The sequence below is a fragment of the Lepidochelys kempii genome, chromosome 23, assembly GCF_965140285.1.
Source record: "Lepidochelys kempii isolate rLepKem1 chromosome 23, rLepKem1.hap1, whole genome shotgun sequence".
NCBI lineage: Eukaryota > Metazoa > Chordata > Testudines > Cheloniidae > Lepidochelys > Lepidochelys kempii.
In genome coordinates, this window is record NC_136402.1 from 3,183,399 (window position 1) to 3,201,481 (window position 18,083).

General features: G+C 55.3%; 1 protein-coding gene across 1 annotated transcript; it reads left to right on the plus strand.

Moving 5' to 3' along the window:
• The first annotated feature begins 796 nt into the window (after positions 1-796).
• On the plus strand, positions 797-14,595 carry LOC140902374 (inositol-tetrakisphosphate 1-kinase). The gene is made up of 10 exons (XM_073322391.2): positions 797-891; positions 5,846-5,870; positions 8,914-9,036; positions 9,834-9,945; positions 10,575-10,673; positions 11,465-11,505; positions 12,716-12,881; positions 13,438-13,505; positions 13,882-14,044; positions 14,321-14,595. The coding sequence occupies exons 1-10, from the start codon at positions 797-799 to the stop codon at positions 14,593-14,595; spliced, it is 1,167 nt and encodes a 388-aa protein (XP_073178492.2).
• Positions 14,596-18,083: the final 3,488 nt, after the last annotated feature.

The following is an 18,083-nucleotide window of genomic DNA, read 5'->3' on the forward strand; positions in this document are numbered from 1 at the left end:
CGATTCAGACTGGAGTGGCAGGCAGCCATGGGAGGGGAGAGATTTTCACACATTCAGCCCCTGGGGAGGTGAGCTGGGCTCTGAGATCTTCCCCTGAACCAATTTAAGCAGCTTTTGATCTTCCTGCATCTAAATGCAGAAGAGACTGGGACTTCCACGCATATCCTCTTGCTCAAATTTCCACCTGTGTGTGGAGGGGAATAAACCACTAGATTTCTTCCCTGGCTGCTGGTGCAATATGATCTGAGCACCGGCCCGGGTGACGCACAGAAAGAGGGAGACCCCTATTTGATGCACGTACCAGAGATCAGGTGTTCGATGGCCCAAGGCTGAGGGATGCTTTCTGGGGTGGGGGCTCAGCAGAAATCTCAGCGTCAGCATTTGCAAGGCACTAGTTTGACGGGGTGTAACCAACCCAATGGCATCACAGGCCAGAGGTCTGGAGCGAAGTATGCATTTTGCGGCGTTTATCACGGCTCACAATCAGCCCCAGACCAGGCTCAGGTAACAGGCTCCTGGCCACGAGTTATTAAGCAACACGGATTGATATTTACGGCGCATCAGCTGATCAGAGGAAGATAGAATTTGCCACCTTGTGTGCGCCCTGCCCAGTTCCTGCTCGCAAAGGACTTTGCCACTCGGGGAGGGGCTGGTGCTTTCGGATCGAAGAGGGCACAGGCCCAGAGTCAGAGGAGACAATATTTGCACATTTCACACAGAGGGAGATTTCCACACTGAGAGGTGTGGGGCCTGGTTTATTTATTTATTTTTTAAATAAAGAGACGGATGCAAAAAGATGCCGAGCTGGAGGAAAGGGAAACGCATCGGCTACTGCCTGAACGACAAGAAGAAAAAGAAACTGAATTTCCAGGGGTTTGAGGATCTCTGCAGGTAAGGGACAGAGTCTCTGGCACTCAGCGCCTTGGGAGATCCTTGGGAGCAGGGCAAAAAGAGGGGGCAGGTAGCCCAGGGCATGCACAAGGGACTGGGCAAAATGGCTGCACCAGCTACCGGTCTGACTGGCTTTCTGCTTCTAAACCTCTTGCTCTGCATCTCAAGCCTTCATCTAGCTGTGGGGTTAACTGACCCCCAACCATCGCTGCGGGGTCTGAGCTCCACACCCCCTTTTCACGTATTTATCCCTGGGAGGCAGGACTGTTATCCCTACTGTACGGTTGGGGAAACTGGGACTGGGAATGGCTTAGGCCCAGATCCTCAAAGGTACTGAGACTCCTAACTTCCAGTCGCACCCATGCATCTCAATGCATTTGAGGATCTGGGCCAAGCAGGGGACTTGAAACCAGGTTTCCCATATCCAAGGTTAGTACCCCAGCTGCTGCCTACCCTAGCCATGCTAGTTACAGGGTCTGTACCCGCGCCGTAGTTTTTAGCCTCACCCCCAGGTTGCATTATGTCCGAAACGAGCCCCCAAGCAACACCCGCACGGCACCACCAAAATGCAGACACCTCTGGAGGGGAGCATCGCTCATGGCTGAGTGTAACTATCCCAGGACCTTTATAGGGGAATGGCTCCCACATCCTCCTGCTTTCATTGAACCCTAAGAACTAAGCATTAATTACTGTTTTAGCTGGGGGTAGAAGATTGGACGCGTTGGCCGAGGGCCCTCGATTAAATCTCTAGTCAATAACTACGCCCCACAGGGATCTGTAATAGTGATACAGAACAGACGGAAGCTCAGTTGCTAAAATCATATAAAATACTTGATGCTTACGTAGTGCCTTTCATCTGAGGGTCTCTGAGCTGGGTCGCTATCGTTATCCCCATTTTACAGATGGGGAAACCGAGGCACAGAGAGGCAAGGGCCCCTAGGGGACACAGCGAGTCAGTAGCAGAGCTGGAGATAAGACCCAAGAATCTTAATTCTAGCCACTAGACCACAGTCCTCCTAAACTGGTGAGGGATCCCAGGAGTCCTGGCTGCCAGCCTCTCTCTTCCTAACCACTAGACTCCCCTCCCTGAGCTGGGAAAGAACCCAGAAGTCCGGACTGCCAGCCCCCTTTCCTCTAACCCATAGATCACACTCCCGACCGGCAGCTGGGGAAAGAACCCAGAAGTCCTGGCCATTAGATAATGCGTACCCCATAAAACTGCTCCCTGCTTTAACCCAGCCCACCCTCCATAGATCTCACTTCCAACCCAGAGCTGGGGAAAGAACCCAGGAGTCCTGGGACGGATTTAAGGGGTGCCATTTAGGCTCCCAGCACAGGGGTGAATTTCACTCTGACTTTTCTTTGTGTTTTCCCCTCCCGCCCCCATTCCAGCTGCCAGAATTAAAATAGCCCCAAGTCTGTTTCGCACAACAGATGGTGCGCGCTCTGGGCCCCAGGGCTCTCACCTAACATCCTGGCTGGGGCGATGCTCCTGCTTGGCTCCGCGGGGTTGAGCTGCTTCCTTTTGGTTCAGATCAGCTCCCGGCTTGTGTTTTTGCAACATCAGTTGGTCCTTTGCCTCACTGAGGTGGAAATCTGGAACTGGCCAGCACACGCTGCTCTGAGTTCCAGCCAACCCTGCCACCTCAAGGCATTTTACCAAGGAAGTTAATATCATCAGCCTCATTCGGCAGGTGGGGGAAACTAAGGCACAAGATGGGGCAGGCAGGAAGTGACTTGCCCCCATTCACAGAGGCAGGCCTAGAACCGAGGGCTCCCGCCGCCCAGTCTAGTGCTCCGTCCACTAGGCCACGCTGCCTCTAGCGTCCTACACTCTAGGAAGCAAAGGGACTTTCTGGCCACCTGTGACAAATGTTTCATGTATCTACAAGGGCCCAAACGGGCCCACTGTGGTCTGGCCTCGGGACCCCTCTACAGCCTCCATTACCCTTCCTTCCCTGGTTAGTCAGATTCCCAGGCGGGGACGGGGGCTGGTTTCCCAGCTACTGTGCTGAATTAACAGAGAGCTCAAAACAACACAACTCTCTCTGTCCGTTCACAGCGAGCTAGCGCCCCCAGACCCAGACTCAGAGCCCTGTCCCTGAATGCTCAGAACCTCACCCCCGCGTAGGCTGCCCTTCTAGTCCCCCAGCAGGTCTGCTGCTGCGTCAATTGCTCCCTCCCACCTTATGCAACACCTTCCCCCCCTCCTGGGCTCATTCCCTTCACCTGGGCAGCAGGCTGCCTGGAGCCATCACCCTCTTAAAGAGCCAGCTTCCCCCAGCAAGTAAGGGGAAACAAGCTGCCCTCGGCTGATGTCGGGGTGGGTCGGGGGATTGGCCCTAGGGTCTGATCCAGAGCTGCTGGGATCCGTTTCCATTGACATCGATCAGGACCACGGTTTGTAAAGCACTTCAGGAGCCTTATTCATTCTGTGACTTGCAGCAAAGTCTAGAGGCACCAAGTGAGATTGTGCCGGGCGCTGCCCAGACCCCAACCGAGATCAGGGCCCCGTCATGCCGGGCACTGCCCAGACCCCAACCGAGATCAGGACCCATCGCGCCAGGCACTGCCCAGACCCCAACCGAGATCAGGACCCATCGCGCCAGGCACTGCCCAGACCTCGACCGAGATCAGGGCCCCGTCATGCCGGGTGCTGCACGGACTCCGACCAAGATCAGGGCCGCTTTGTGCTGGTTGCTGGACAGGCCCCGACTGAGATCAGGGGCCCACTATGCCAGGTGCTGTCCAGACACCAAAGTGAGACATAATCCCTGCCCCTAAGCACTCACTATCTAAATAGGCAAAGGGTGGATTATCAACCCCATTTTACAGATGGGGAACCTGAGGCACGGAGTGATGTGCGTGATCCCATGCTTGCAGCATGAATCACAGGATCATTCACCCTAAGGGCACCTCCCTTGCATGTATTGGTTAAAGCCTCTCAGGGTTGGCACACTAAAGGCCCAGCCCTCCCTCGCTCCTTATCTTATCTCTCCACTTCCCTTATCTCTGGCTTTCCCTCCTCTCCTTTCTCCCTCCCCTGTTCTCCCTCACTCTCTGTCTCAGCAGGTTCGAGGGCATCGACTTGTGATGTTTGTATAGAGAAGGAATGAAAGTCCCTCTTTATTATGTGTAGCGAGACACTGCCTAGATGCCACAGAAGACATCAGGGCACTGCACAGACCCCCACCGAGATCAGGGCCCCGTCGCGCCGGGCGCTGCACAGATCCTGGCCGAGATCAGGGCCCCATCATGCCAGGCCCTGCCCAGACCCCACCGAGATAGGGCCCCGTCGCGCCGGGCACTGCACAGACCCCAACCGAGATCAGGGCCCCATCACCCCATGCGCTGCCCAGACCCCGGCCAAGATCAGGGCCCTGTCACGCCAGGCGCTGTCCAGACCCCCACCGAGATCAGGGCTCCGTCGTGCCGGGCGCTGCACAGACCCCGGCCGAGATCAGGGCTCCGTCGTGCTGGGCGCTGCACAGACCCCGGCCGAGATCAGGGCTCCGTCGTGCCGGGCGCTGCACAGACCCCGGCCGAGATCAGGGCCCTGTCACGCCAGGTGCTGCCCAGACCCTGACCGAGATCAGGGCCCCCCTGTGCCGGGTGCTCACAGACACATACAACATGCAAACTTGCACTGAAATAACAAAATCAGTGGTAACTCACACCTTTTGTCAATTGCATGCAAGTCTGTATGGCCCCTGATGTCAGCACAAAAGTTTCCTAGTTTGATAGCGCAATGAACTCAAACGATGACGGATAGTTCAGTGGTTTGAGCATTGGCCTGCTAAACCCAGGGATGTGAGTTCAATCCTTGAGGGGGCCATTTAGGGATCTGGGGGCAAAAGTTGGGGATTGGTCCTGCTTTGAGCAGGGGGTTGGACTAGATGATCTCCTGAGGTCCCTTCCAACCCTGATAGTCTATGATTCTATGACAGTTTTATTCCAAAATGACTGTCCTTGCAGATGCCCACCGAAATCTTGCCCCAGAGCGTGTAGGCCTTGTCTTCATGGGAAAGGGTAACCTTAATTCGGCTCCGAAGCTGCTCCAGGAAAAGCAGCACAAACCCGAGGGTGAAAGCTCCGGTTCCTGTTTAAGAGCCACATAGGTTCGGTTTAGCTTCCACCTGTTCTGATTTAAGCTGAAGCGAAAGAAGACGGGTTTAAACAAACATACGTCTCAAGGCAGGGGCTCGCGCCAGTTTAAAGTTACGCCGTTTTGCCAGTGTTCCCAGCCTTTGCAGAGTCGCTTCTGTTAGGAGGAGACAGTGGTGCTACAAAGCAGGTGTGTTCTTTGGCACCGTCCTGTTTATCTACAAGAAATGTACACACAGTCCTGGTCTCCTGAGCACGGTCAAAACAGCAGCAGGCAGCTTCCTTGCACCGAAATTCCCAAGTCTCCCTCTCCAGCAGGTCCTGTGCGCAAGAAACAGCGTCTCTCTGCATCCTCGCAGTGACTTCCATTGGCAGATATCCCGCAACCTGCAGCCCAGGGAAAACACCACTGACCTGCCATGCTTTGGGCAGTAAGCCCCCGGCGCCTGCAGCCTTCTTGAGCCCAGAGAGGGGCTTCATTCCTCCTCCCATTGAGCCTGAAGCAGGGAGCTCAGCCCAGCGAGGCCTGTGATTGGTGTTGGATCAAAGGCATTAGGACCTTTCAGTATGACACCCCTTAGGTAAAAGGGTGCCATATTCTCCTCTAGATCTAAGTAGGCAAGGACAGAATGATTATCCCCGTTTCACAGGTGGGGAAACTGAGGCAGGGAGCGATTAGAAGTGATTGGCTCAAGTCTGCACAGGGAGTCGGTGGCAAAGGTGGGGGGGTTGATCCTGTGACCCCTAGACCCCCAGTCCTGTTGGCTAACCACTGGGCCCTGCTGCCTCTCTCAGCATAATGCTCAGGTGCAAATCCCTGACTCGGTTTTTCTTTATTTTGTTTGCCCAGGCAACGAGGCTATGAAGTCATTGAGGTGAGTCTGAGCCATGGGTGGCCTGGGAGCAGAGGTGTGCATGGGGGCGGGGGTCAGGGGATGCTGGAGGAGCGGGTCTTATATGGGAAGCTGTCACCCCGAGGTTTGCTACCGGGAACTTTGGCCATGTGCCAGCAGGCCACGCTGGGTCTGGCCTGGTTGGATGGGAGACCTTGGCACACCCTGATGTTATAGGGAGGGGCGTGGGTGACTCGCAGATGAGTCAGTGCCGGGGAGAGGGTGGTGCCGCGGGGCATGGTGGGGCTGACCCAGGATGCTGGCGCTAGGGGGCGCTGCGCTTCAGGGAGCAGAGTCGGGGTCTGCACAGTTGTTGTGCTAGAACAGAGGTCCCCAAATTGTGGAGCCAGCCCCCACGGGGGGGCAGGGGGGGGACAGGGAGGGAGCGCCAGCCAGCCTCACTCCTGGCCCCATCCCCAGCCTGGCTCTGCTCCCGGCCCTGTGCCAGCCTCCAGCCTTGGCCCCCTTAATCCCTGCCCGCATCCCCCGCTCCTGGGGGGCACAGATGGGGTGAGGGGGGTCGTGACCCTCAAAAGTCTGGAGACCGCTGTGCTAGGGGGTCTGGATATCTATAGGGGAATTACTGCGGTCTTCATGCACCACGCTGGGGCGCTGGGACTCAGAGGGAAGAGAGCCCTCCCTACCGAGCTCTGCTCCCTACAGCACCCCCTAGCAACGCATTGGGGTCAACCCTGCGCTCCCCACCCCGGGTCTTCTTGGCCCTGCTCAGAGCAACGCAGAGCTGGCTAGAGGACAGGTGATAAAAATCAAGCGGGGGCGGGAGAATAGGTCAATGGCCCAGCTGCCTGGATACCAGGCTGATGGGCACCCAAGATGGAGCATGCCAGAACCCATCGCCTCCCTCTGCAGAGGGGCTGAGGATTTAAGTGCCCGTCTTTGTTTGCCTGCGCTGGGATTGGCCCCGTCTGTCAATAAGAACTGGTTTAAACTGACAGCAGCTGGCAAAGTCCACAGAGATAAAGCGAGAGCCGTTTCTGGGTGGCACTGGGTGAGGATGACCAATATGGTACGGAGTCAATAAGGCATTCACTCGGGTGGGCGTGGAAGAGATGGGTGCTTTGTTCGCTGGTGTGTGGTCATTCCCCCCCCTCCCTCGGGTGATGAATCATCACAACTTTCAGATAGCGTGAAGGATCAGAATAATTTACAAACTTACGGGCCTGGGGAGGATTCCCTCCCACCCCCGCCCTGCCACTGAAAGGCTTCCACCTCTGGGGTGGGGCAGGGCAGCTGATTATAAAGAGATCACTCCCGCCCCACTGAGATGCAGCCACTTCTGGGGAGGGACGCACTGCTTGCTGTCTTTGCCCACTACGTTGCAGTATTACTTTGCAGGGGCTCAGCAGGTCCTAGAATGTCTGTGTTCATTGGCGACAACTGGGTTCCTGGCGGTGCTGAGAGTAGTGGGACCAAAGGTGAAAGGCACCGTAGGGTCGAAAGTCAAAGGACGCTGTCAGAAGAGCGGGGCGGGAAGTTTTCTCGCCAAACCCAAACATCTCCTGGGGAAGGGAGCCTCAGGCCTGGAATTTCACTCACAACAAGAGTCAGCAAATAGCCCAGCAAATAGGGGCATGCACCTGGCATTCATAGGCCTGAAGGCACCGCTGTGCCCGCCTAGTCTGACCTGCATCACACATGCACTAATCCCGGTTTGAACTTCGGCAGATCTTTAAAAAGAAAAGCAGCAGCCCATCCCATCTTGATTTACAAATTGCCAGCGAGGGAGAACCCGCCAGGACGCCTGGCCAGTCGTTCCAAAGCTTCGCGATGCTCCCTGTTAAAAACACACGCTTTCGATCCCTTCTGAATTCGTCTAGCTTCACCTTCCAGCCGTCACCAGGGCTCAAATCCCTGCTCGGCCTGAGCTGGAGTTGGGGACAGGAAAGACTGAGAAATCACCCCCCGCCCCCCGAGAAGAGCTAATAGCCTCGAGATCGGAATCCGCTGCTAGGATGGGGAAGACCAAATTATGCACACATAGGGTGACTGGATGTTCCGATTTTATAGGGACAGTCCTGATGTTGGGATCTTTTTCTCACGTAAGCACCTATTACCCCCCACCTCTTGTCCCGATTTTTGACACTTGCTATCTGGTCAGCCTACGCACACACGAAAGGGGGTCCGTTTGTGAATTTGCCAGCGTGCCAGTTAGCGATTACAGCTGAAATCTACCGAAGCAGGTTTGCTGATATATAATCAGATCCAACAGCTATTGAGTCCAGGGAGTGTTAGCTTACTCGTTCAACGCTTTTCTTTTCAGATCAACTTTTAACTTGAACAGCATTTCTCAAGTCAGGACACTTGCTTATTCATAACCAACTACCAAATTATTAATCCTTTAGTACAGGGTAACCAGATGTCCCGTTTTTAAAGGGACAGTCCCGTTTTTGGAGACTTTTTCTTACATAGGCGCCTATTACCACCCACCCCCTGTCCTGTTTTTTCACAGTTGCGATCTGGTCACCCTACTTTAGTACCTAACACATTTGTCACCCTTCCAAGGGTGTGCTTGTCTTCCAGACACTTTGAAGCGTGTGGCTACTGCTCTCTGACTAGGCTGGCCCACCAGGGACCGGGTTCGAATAGTAAAAGCCATGGCTAAAGCAATTCTTTTCGAGCTCTCTTAGGCCACTTTTTACAAAGGAGTTAAAATCTAAAATAAGGTCCTTTGGTGTCTCACTGGAGAGGGTGGACTCAGCAAGGAAACCGACAGCTGGTTATAATGGAAGAACAGAAGGGGGAAACACAACCTTTGGAATTAAATCTCACCACTTCTTATCCCAAGTCTCTTTTCCAGAGCAGCGATGGACCCTGGGTGTCTCCCAGGCCTGGTAAGTGTGGTGACCCCCTGGCACTCTCTTTCTCTGCGTTTTGTTGGCCAAACATTTCCTAAGGTCTCGGCTTCGTCCTGATGAGGGCTGGGAAATGTTGGGATGGGTTCCCAGCCTTGCTCTGGGTCCCAGCAAAGAAGGGATTTTAATCTCCACTTCTCCTCCCGTCCCAGATTGACTTGGCCAAACCCCTCTGTGAGCAGGGCCCCTTTGACGTCATCATCCACAAACTCTCTGACCTGATCCTCGAGTCCAGCTATGACAGCCAGTCTCACCAGCTCATCCATGACTTCCAGGTAAGGACTTAGTAGATTCCACCAGGATCTTCCGTGGCCCAGGCCAAGGCCATCCCCGCCTTCCCCACAATAATTCCTTCTTGAACGGGAGCAGATCTTTAAAAGAAAAAAAAAATCCCCCCTTGACTCAACAAATGGCCAGCCATGGAGAATCCACCACAACCACTGGTAAGTTCTTCCAATGGCTAATTAACCCTGTTAAAAATGGACGCCTTATTCCCAGTTTGAATTTTTCCAGCTTCAACTTCCAGCCGTTGGATTTTGTTAAATCTTCCTCTGCTAGACCGAAAAGCCCATGATCAAATTTCTGTTCCCCACATAGGTCCTTATAGACTGGGATCTTCTCTTTACTAAGTGAAATAGATTGAGCTCTTTGAGACTATCCTTATAGGGCAGTCCTTATTCCCCTGGCTCGTCTCTGACCCTTCTCCAATTTATCAGCGTCCTTCTTGAATTGTGGACACCAGAACTGGACACAGGATTCCAGCAGCGGTCGCACCCGTGCCAAATATGGAGGGTAAATAACCTCTTGACCGATACTCACGAGTCCCCTGCTTAGGTGCACGTGGTGTCTTTGTCTCCCACTAGTGGTAGCTCTGGTTACAGTGCTCCTTAGTACAGGAAGTGCCTTTTGGATTCCGCTCCCCAGAATGCGTAACGAAGCACTCGGACACGTCTGAGTCTGGACAGCACCTGCGTTAGCAGCGAGGTGATCAACACAAACCCACTAACTGGCTTTGCGGCTTTAAACCTCCCCCGCCCCCAGGGCTAATTACACATTTGCTTTGGTCCTTCAGACCTATGTGGAAACCTATTCCAGCATCATCCTCCTTGACCCATTTCCAGCTGTACGGCTGCTCCTGGACCGATTTGAATCCTATCGCCTCCTCCAGGACTTTCAGAAGCAAGGTATGCGTTTCTGGGGTCTCCTGGTAATATCCAGGTGGCCAATATCCAGTTGCGCTCTTCCCCCAGAACAGACTGAAGCAGTCCCCTAACTCGAATCACACACCAGAAGGAGGCGCTGTCGGACCAGAGAGGAAGGATGGCCTGGTGATCAGAGCATTAGCTTAGGCCTTGAGAGTTCAGCATTCCCCTGCTCTGAACCATATTCCCTGCAGGGCAAGGTTAGAGAGAAGGTGGCCAGTGTGAATGCGGTGATGACTCACGGCCCGCTAAGGGGAGCTGGGCCCCATAGAGCGCCTTCCAGAGGCATGGCTAAGAGCTTGGCTTTTGGCTCAGGCAGCAGCCGTGTGTGGGAGCCAGGGGTTCAACCCTAACGTGGGGTGGGCGGGGAGAGAGACCCAGTTCTATGGAACAGCTAAGATGTCAAGGAGGGCGGGAATGCAGGAGCTGAGTGGGGGGGGGAGGGCGTGTGTCTGGGGCTGTGTGTGTTGGGGGCCGGGCTTGGGGGCACAGGCAGGGCTGTGTGTGTGGGAGGGGTGGTGGAGCCTCGCAGTGGGGTGGGGAGCGGGGACAGCTCACACCCATGCAAACCACCCACTCCACGCTTATTTCTGCCCCACCCTGCTCTGCAGACAGCTGCATCTTCTCCCCACCCTACGTGGAGCTGAATAGCGGGACCGGGCGTGAGGCGGTGGCACGGATCCGGGAGCAGGGCCTCACCTTCCCCTTAAGTGAGTGAGCCCAGCACCTCCTTAATCCATGGGGCCTTTATACCTGGGGGGGAGGGGGAGGAGAACCAGCCTCATGGCACTAGGTGCTGCTGATGAACCAGAGCACCTGAAACCAATCAAAATACGTCCCCTCCTGCCACCTGTCCTGACACCCAGGGAGCTGCTCTGCACCCCACCATGCTGGGCTTGCAATCCCACCAGTGCAATGAGTTTCCAGGCCTCGGTGCTCCCTGGCTCGCCCTGCCACGCTGAGCCGTGGGCAAAGCATGGGCTGCAGTGCGGTGGGGATAACAGCCTGCTGCTGCTGCTGCTGGCTTGTGGAGTTGCTCCTTTGGCTCAAGCAGTAGCGGCTTGTGCTCGGGGGGACCCGGGTTCAAATCCTGCTGGTCGCCTGGATGGGGCTGGTTCTTACATTCCCACCTAAGGGAACGCTGGCCAAATAAACTGCCAACTCAGGGCCTCACTGACTATGGGGCAAAGGGAGCCAGAGCAGAGAAGGGGCAGGGCGGGTGGGCAGGGCAGACCTGTGCTCTGGCTATTCTGTGTCCATGCACCGCCCCCTGGGGGAGGAGGTGGGAGCTGCTGCAGCCCCCCAGCCACTGACTGGGGGACGTGCTGGGGGGCTCGGCTTCTGTCACACCCCAACGGCTGGGAGGGGAGGGATTTGGAGTAGAAAGTTCCAGGCCCAGGAGCCCCATTGGCTCTTGTTGGATGAGTCAGAGCCCAGGGTGGAACAAGGGGCGGGGCTGAGTCATCTCACTCCCCACTGTCTCCTCCTCTTCCTCCTTCAGTTTGCAAAACCCGGGTGGCTCACGGACCCAGCTCCCACGAGGTCAGTAGCATCGTGTCCCAGAACCTGCTCGTAAAGGGTTGGCTACAGCTCCTTCTCCAGCAGCTAGGCCACGGGGAGGATAACAGCCTACTACTGTGGCTTGCTAATGGAATTACTCTTTTAGCTCAAGCCGCGGAGGCCTGGGTGGCTGCGTGAGAGGTCGTGGGTTTAAATCCCTCAGCTGACCCATTTTGAGGGGTGGGTATAAAAGCACTAGGAGACTTTGGGGTGGGTGGGTAAGAAAGGAGGGGCAAGTGCCCTCTTAACACACCAAGAGCAATGCCAAAGATCAGGGTGGGGTCAGCAGTGGGGCTGCTGGGAAGTTTTCCATTTAAATAGTTTTTGCTGGAAAAATCAGATTTTTAACTACACAGAAAGTGGCTGCTTCCCACTGGAAAAATCCAACTTTTCCTCAGAAAAAAAAAAAAAAGAACAAAGAACCCCCCCCTGCCCCCAGATTTGGCCCAACACCCAAAAATTTCTATTTGGAAATGTTGCCGGGGTACTTTATGGGAGTTGTCGTTTGGGACCTTTATTTCTTCATGCTCTAGGCACCGAATTCAATCTCCCAGGATGCACCAAGTTATTCTCTTCCTCAGCCCCCACAGTGCATCATGGGAGCTGTAGTTCAGCTGTTTTATGTCTCCTTTCTGTCCCACGGGCTAGCTGCTCAGGGGGACTGCATCTCCCATGATGCACCACTGTGGCTCAGGAGGGGAAAGCTTGGTTCATCATGGGAGACGTAGTCCAGCTAGGAAGCCCCACCAATTGAGGTATGAGGCACCAGGACTGTGTTTCTGAGCCCCTCTGTCCCTGCCACCCATTCTCTGACCCTCCTAGTCCTCGTTATGCAGCCACTGGGGTGTGTCTGGATGAGACCACACCTCCCAGCATGCTGTGGGGCTGGGCAGTGGCTCAGTATAGGGCGTTGCATGGAACTCCCCGCCTGCAACAAGTCGGTCCAACAGACAGCATTGCAGGCTGGGAGCTGTGCCCCATTCACAGGCCACACCTCTGGTTCCAGCTGCAATTGGCTGCTGGCAAGTTGCCATGGCAACCAGGGCTAGAGGGAGGCTAGAAGGGGTGGGGCTAAGGAAGCCCCTCCCCTTTCCCCATCCCTCGAGAGAGGCCCCCTATAGACACGTCCCCGCCCTATGGAGGCCCCTCCATCCGTTACCCTGCTCTTCTCCGCTCTCCCCGCCCCCGATAGATGGCGCTGATCTTCAACGAGGAGGGGCTGGGGGAGGTGAGCGCCCCCTGCTTGCTCCAGAGCTTCGTCAACCACGACGCTGTCCTCTTCAAGGTCTTCGTGGTGGGCTCTTCCCACTTCGTGGTGCGCCGGCCGTCCCTGAAGAACTTCCCGCGAGGGGAATCAGGTGTGTATGTGGGTGTGTGTGTGTGTGTGGGAGGGGCGGAGGGGGCACCTGGGCCATCTCCTCCTTTGGGGGCTGGAATTGGGACTCTGTGGTCCCTCCAGCCCTCGGTCTCCCTGCTGAGGCAGCCCAGGGCGGGTGGGGAGAGCAGTTAGCGCCAATCCTGGAAGGGGCGGTTCGGTGCCACGGGCTCCCGTCCCTGGAGAAACAGGGTTGAGGCCCAGCAAGCTCATTGCACGGATGACCATCCGGTTTGCTCTGTACTGAGCTGGAATCAAGCCGGGCAACCTGGGGTGCAAAAGCATTCACGCGCCCTCAGAGTAAGGGCCAGATCCCCAGCCGGGGTCAACCATCCGTTGCCCCACTGGGGTCAATGGGGCCAGATCCCCAGCCGGGGACAACGGGCATCGCTCGTCAGTTGCGTCAGCGACAGAGTGCACGGCTCTGAACCAGTGACAACTGAACCCGGAGTCTCTCTGGACCCCGGGGCTGGGGAATTTCCCGGGAGCACCCCGAGCCCAGGCGAGCCGGGCTCGCGACCTCGCTCTGTTCCTTACAGCCAGGAGAAGCATCTTCTTCAACAGCCACAGTGTCTCCAAGCCGGAGTCCTGCTCCCGCCTGACTGAGGTGAGTACGGGCATGGGGCCAGAGGCCGAGAGGAAGAATAAGCGAGCGCCGCAGTCAGAGGGAGGCTGGGGAGGGAGCGAATCCACCCCGGGGGGCTAGAGATGCAGAGGGAGAGAGCCTTGCAGCGGCTCTGAGCTGAGGGGGCGCTGTGCCTCAGGGAGTGGGGTGAGGGGCTCACTAGGGGGCCACTGTCCCCCATGCCCCAGTGCGGCGCTAGGGGGCTGCTTTACCCTCTGAGTTATCTGTCCTAGCGGAGGGGATTTGTCCATCTCCCAGAGCTAGCCTTACTTCCTCGGCTTCCTTCCCGGAGACACCCCGCCGGGCGTCCCTCCCAGTGACTCCCCCAAGCCCATGGTGCTCTCTGCCCCTTTGCCAGCTGGATGAGGCGACCCTGGAGCCCACCCCGCCCTCTGACAACGTCATCTGCCGAGCCATGCGGGGCCTGCGCTCCACCCTGGGGCTCTCTCTGTTTGGGGTGGATCTGATTGTGGAGAAGCAGACGGGGCGGTGCGCCGTCATAGACGTCAACGCCTTCCCAGGTGAGAGCACGAGGGAGGAAAAGGGGGGCTCAGCAGGGGGCGCTTTCCCTACAGTCAGTGCTGGCTCTTATGCCCCAGTGTTGCACTAGGGGGCGCTGTGCTGCAGGGAGCAGAAATGGGCAGGGCGTGGCCGCTGTTGCTGCAGAGATCTCTTACTCAGCACCAAGGTGCAGCCACCTCTGGGGTGGTTCAGGGCAGCTGTTTAACATGCAGTGTTTGTAAGGGGCTCTGGGACGCCCTGGTACAGCCCGGATGACTCTTTGGTGGCCTCCGCAGGTTATGAAGGCGTCCCGGAGTTCTTCTCAGCCCTCCTGAATCACATCGAGACACTGTTGGAGAGCCACGAGCAGGCGGCCCGGGCCAGGGTGCTTGTGGCTGAGTATTCCCTGCACCAGCAGGCGTCACATGTGGACAAGGCCCAGGAGAGCACCCACGACACCAACCTGAGGGCCCCTTGGCTGGCCAATTCCCTCGAGACCCCCAAGTCGGCACCGGCTGAGAGCAGCTTCTTCACCTTCGCCGTTCTGCCTGCCATGCTCTCCCGGCACTGACGGGGGTGCTGTGTCGGCTGGCCTCTCCGAGGGAGCAGGGAAGCGCTGGGCATCCAAAGAGAACAGGAGCGACGTCGTGCCTATCCCAGCGGGGAAAATTCCCAAACAGCCGGCATCCGGAGCCAGCAGGATCTCAACAGGAGCCACCTCTCTGGGGTCACAGAACTGCACCTCCCTGCTTGGACCAGACCAGACCACCGGTCCATACAGTCCAGTACTACACCTCCCTTCCTGTATGGACCAGCTCAGACCACTGGTCCCTATAAGTACAGCACTGAACCTCTCTGCTTGGGCCAGATCAGATCAGCGGTCCATATAGTCCAGTATTGCACCTCCCTTCCTGCATGGACCGGATCAGACCATTGGTCCATATAGTCCAGTACTGCACCTCCCTGCTTGGATCAGCCCAGTGTTCCATATAGTGCAGTCCCTTACCTCCCTGTCTGGATCAGACCAGAGCCCTAGGCCCAATCCAGCTCAGGTCACCGGTCCGTATAGTGCAGTACTGCACCTCCCTGCTTGGACCCAACCAGACCAGACACTGCGGGTCCGTATAGCCCAGCCTCTTCGCCTCCAGCACTCAGTAAACCATACCCCCATAATGCACACCCTCGCAGATAAGGACTGACTGTCCTCTTGGACTGTTCCAAATCCAGCAGCAAGGGGGCTGCATGTTCCAAAAACTCAAAGGGGTGGCCGAGCCACTCATGCCCCCTGGAGGGGTGATGGCAAAAATGCAGACAACATGGGAGCCGTGGAGAATAAATCGTACTCACGTCCCAACCAAAGGACTTGGGGTGCTAGGTTGTGCTGCATGCTGGGGCCTGTGGGGGGGGGGGAGGGTGATGTCGGGGTGGGGTGGAAGAATGAGTCCCCTCTTATTCGATTCTCCTTCCTTGAAAGGAGTCTCAGCACTGAATTAAGGCAGGGGACTGGCTGCTTCTGTTTTCAAAACCCCCATGGGTTTCCTGGCCCGTCCCTTGGGCCATGGGATGCTCTCAGCCTCCTGGAGGGGAATCTGCACCCCGCAGAGCGGGATCTGAAAGGGCAAATGCCACATGTGGAAAGTTTTATTGCAGACTATGAAGGGGGAGAGGAAGGGGACAGAGGGCAGGAGGAAGGCTGTCCAGTGAAGTAGCAAGACCCAGCTGACAGGGTTTTAAAAACAATAAAACTAAGATTTATTTTAAAAAAACAATAGAGCTTCCATACCATAACGCCACCAGCCAGAGGTCCTTCCCAGATACCTTTCGACCTGCAGCTCTGACTCCCAGCCAGAAGCCAGGGAGTTTTATAGAGGGATTCCCTACCCAGAATCCTTTGCAGGGAAGGAAGCCCCCTCCCTACTCTCTCTGGGCGATTGACAGCCCATCTGGCCAATCAACTCTTTTTCCCTCATTCCTCACTCTCCAGGGCTTCCCCTCCAACGCCAAGTGCCTTGTCCTGAATTAGCTTGATCCACTTTGGAAGTGGGTTAGACTAATCCGGAACAAGGTGTTCTTATTCCAGATGAAGAGTGTGGATGGAATTAATCGGGAATAGTCAATCCGCTTTCAACTCACACCATCTCTGCACGGGGAATAACTTTCAAGTGTAGACCAGCAACTGAGCGCCGCCATATACCAGAGAAGATCGGTCGAGGTCTGTCTGTCGTGTATCCAGACATAAAGGTCCCTGGGTGCGATTCCCATGACACAGCCATTCTGTGCCCAGGGGAGAACCTGACCTTGTCTTGAAACGAGTGGTGGGCAAAAAAATTCCAACCAAAACCTTATTTCTGGCAGCTTCGGTAACCCCAAAACATTTCGCGACGCTGTGTCAACTTTGCCAAATGGTTTTGGTTGGGAAAAAACCTGAAAAAGAAATGTAAGGAAGCTGGAAAATTTTGAAAAGCGTCATTTCGGCACAAAACCGCTTAGGTTTCAGTCAGAACAAATTTTTTTCCTTCCAGCCTTGTTTTGAAAATAAAAGGGAAGGAAATCCAAAGCATTCAAACCCGTTCAAAATCAAAACGTTTCCTTCAGCCCGAAATGACATTTTTCAGCTTTTGAATTTGCCCAAAGTTTTGAAAAAAATTGGTTTTTGGGTTTTGTTTTTACTCAAAATGATTTTTTCTTTTTAACCATTGTTTTGGAATTGTCGGCAAACTGAGAAATCGGTTATTCACGCCGATCTCTTTGGGACGGGCAGGTAGGGGGACCCGATGGCAACTGTGAGACAACGGGACAGAGGGTGGGGCGTAATAGGCGCCTATATATGAAAAAGTCCCCAAAAACGGAACTGTCCCTATAAAAACGGGACATCTGGTCACCCTAGATGGGCTACATCAGTGGTGAATCCCACAGACCCCTTTGAAATTTCTTGTCTCCGCCCCCACTGAAATATACATGTGCTTGTAAGTTTCCAGGCTCCTCACTCCCCCTGTAAATCTTGATGGCTACATTTTGATAGGCTAACGAATGGGAATAAAAGCCGAGATTATTATTTTGAGGGGGGAGTAAATGTCTGTCCTTGTCTGACGAGGCTCAGGAGTGGAAAGGGGCTGCTATGAACACAGCCAGGGCGGAGGAGTACGGAGGAAAGGGCCGTGCGGGTGACGTGAGGAGAACTCATGCAAATTCCATGCAAATTTCACCTCTAATTGCTCTCATTTGCATGCATTAATTATGTAAATTAGCCACCATTTTTAGGCTCCACGTCCTTCCTGGTGTGCTGTTGGTTACCTTGCCACTCCATAGCCAGCTGGAGGAAGTGGTGAAGCCAGAGATCCCAGCATACAGCATCCATTAGCTCACTTGTTCCCATCGGTGAATTAAGCGGCTCCATGGGGCTCTGATTTTCTTAATGTCCCCCTGGGGTACTTTTAATTATTATTTATATCATGGTAACGTCTAGAGGTTCCAACCAAGATCAGGGCCCCGTTGTGCCGAGCGCTGCCCAGTCCCCGACCGAGATCAGGGCCTCATTGTGCCGGGTGCTGCTCAGAACGTGACCGAGATCAGGGCCCCCCGTTGTGCCGGGTGCTGCTCAGAACGTGACTGAGATCAGGGCCCCCTGTTGTGCTGGGTACTTCAGAGGCACAGTAAGAAACAAGCCCTTGTCCCAAAGAATGCACAATGCTTATAGACAAGGGGAGGATCATTATGCCCATTTTACAGATGCAGAAACCAAGGCCCTGAGAGCTGCCAGGACTTCTCCAAGGTCACACAAGAAGCCTGTGGCCGGAGCAGATCTTAGGTATTCCCATCACACAGTATCTGAGTCACTCACCATTGTCAATGTACTTATCCTGCCAAGCTCCTGCTAAGACAGGGGAAGGTTTTTATCTCCACTGTACTGCAGGGGAACCCGAGGCACAGGGCAGCCTGGCATATGGTCACACAGGGAGTTTGTGGGTAGAGCAGGGTCCTGAACCCACATCTCCAGTGGCTGTTTTAACCTTCGTTCTGCCAGTGTCACGCCTTGAAACTCCCACTGCAACGTGCCGC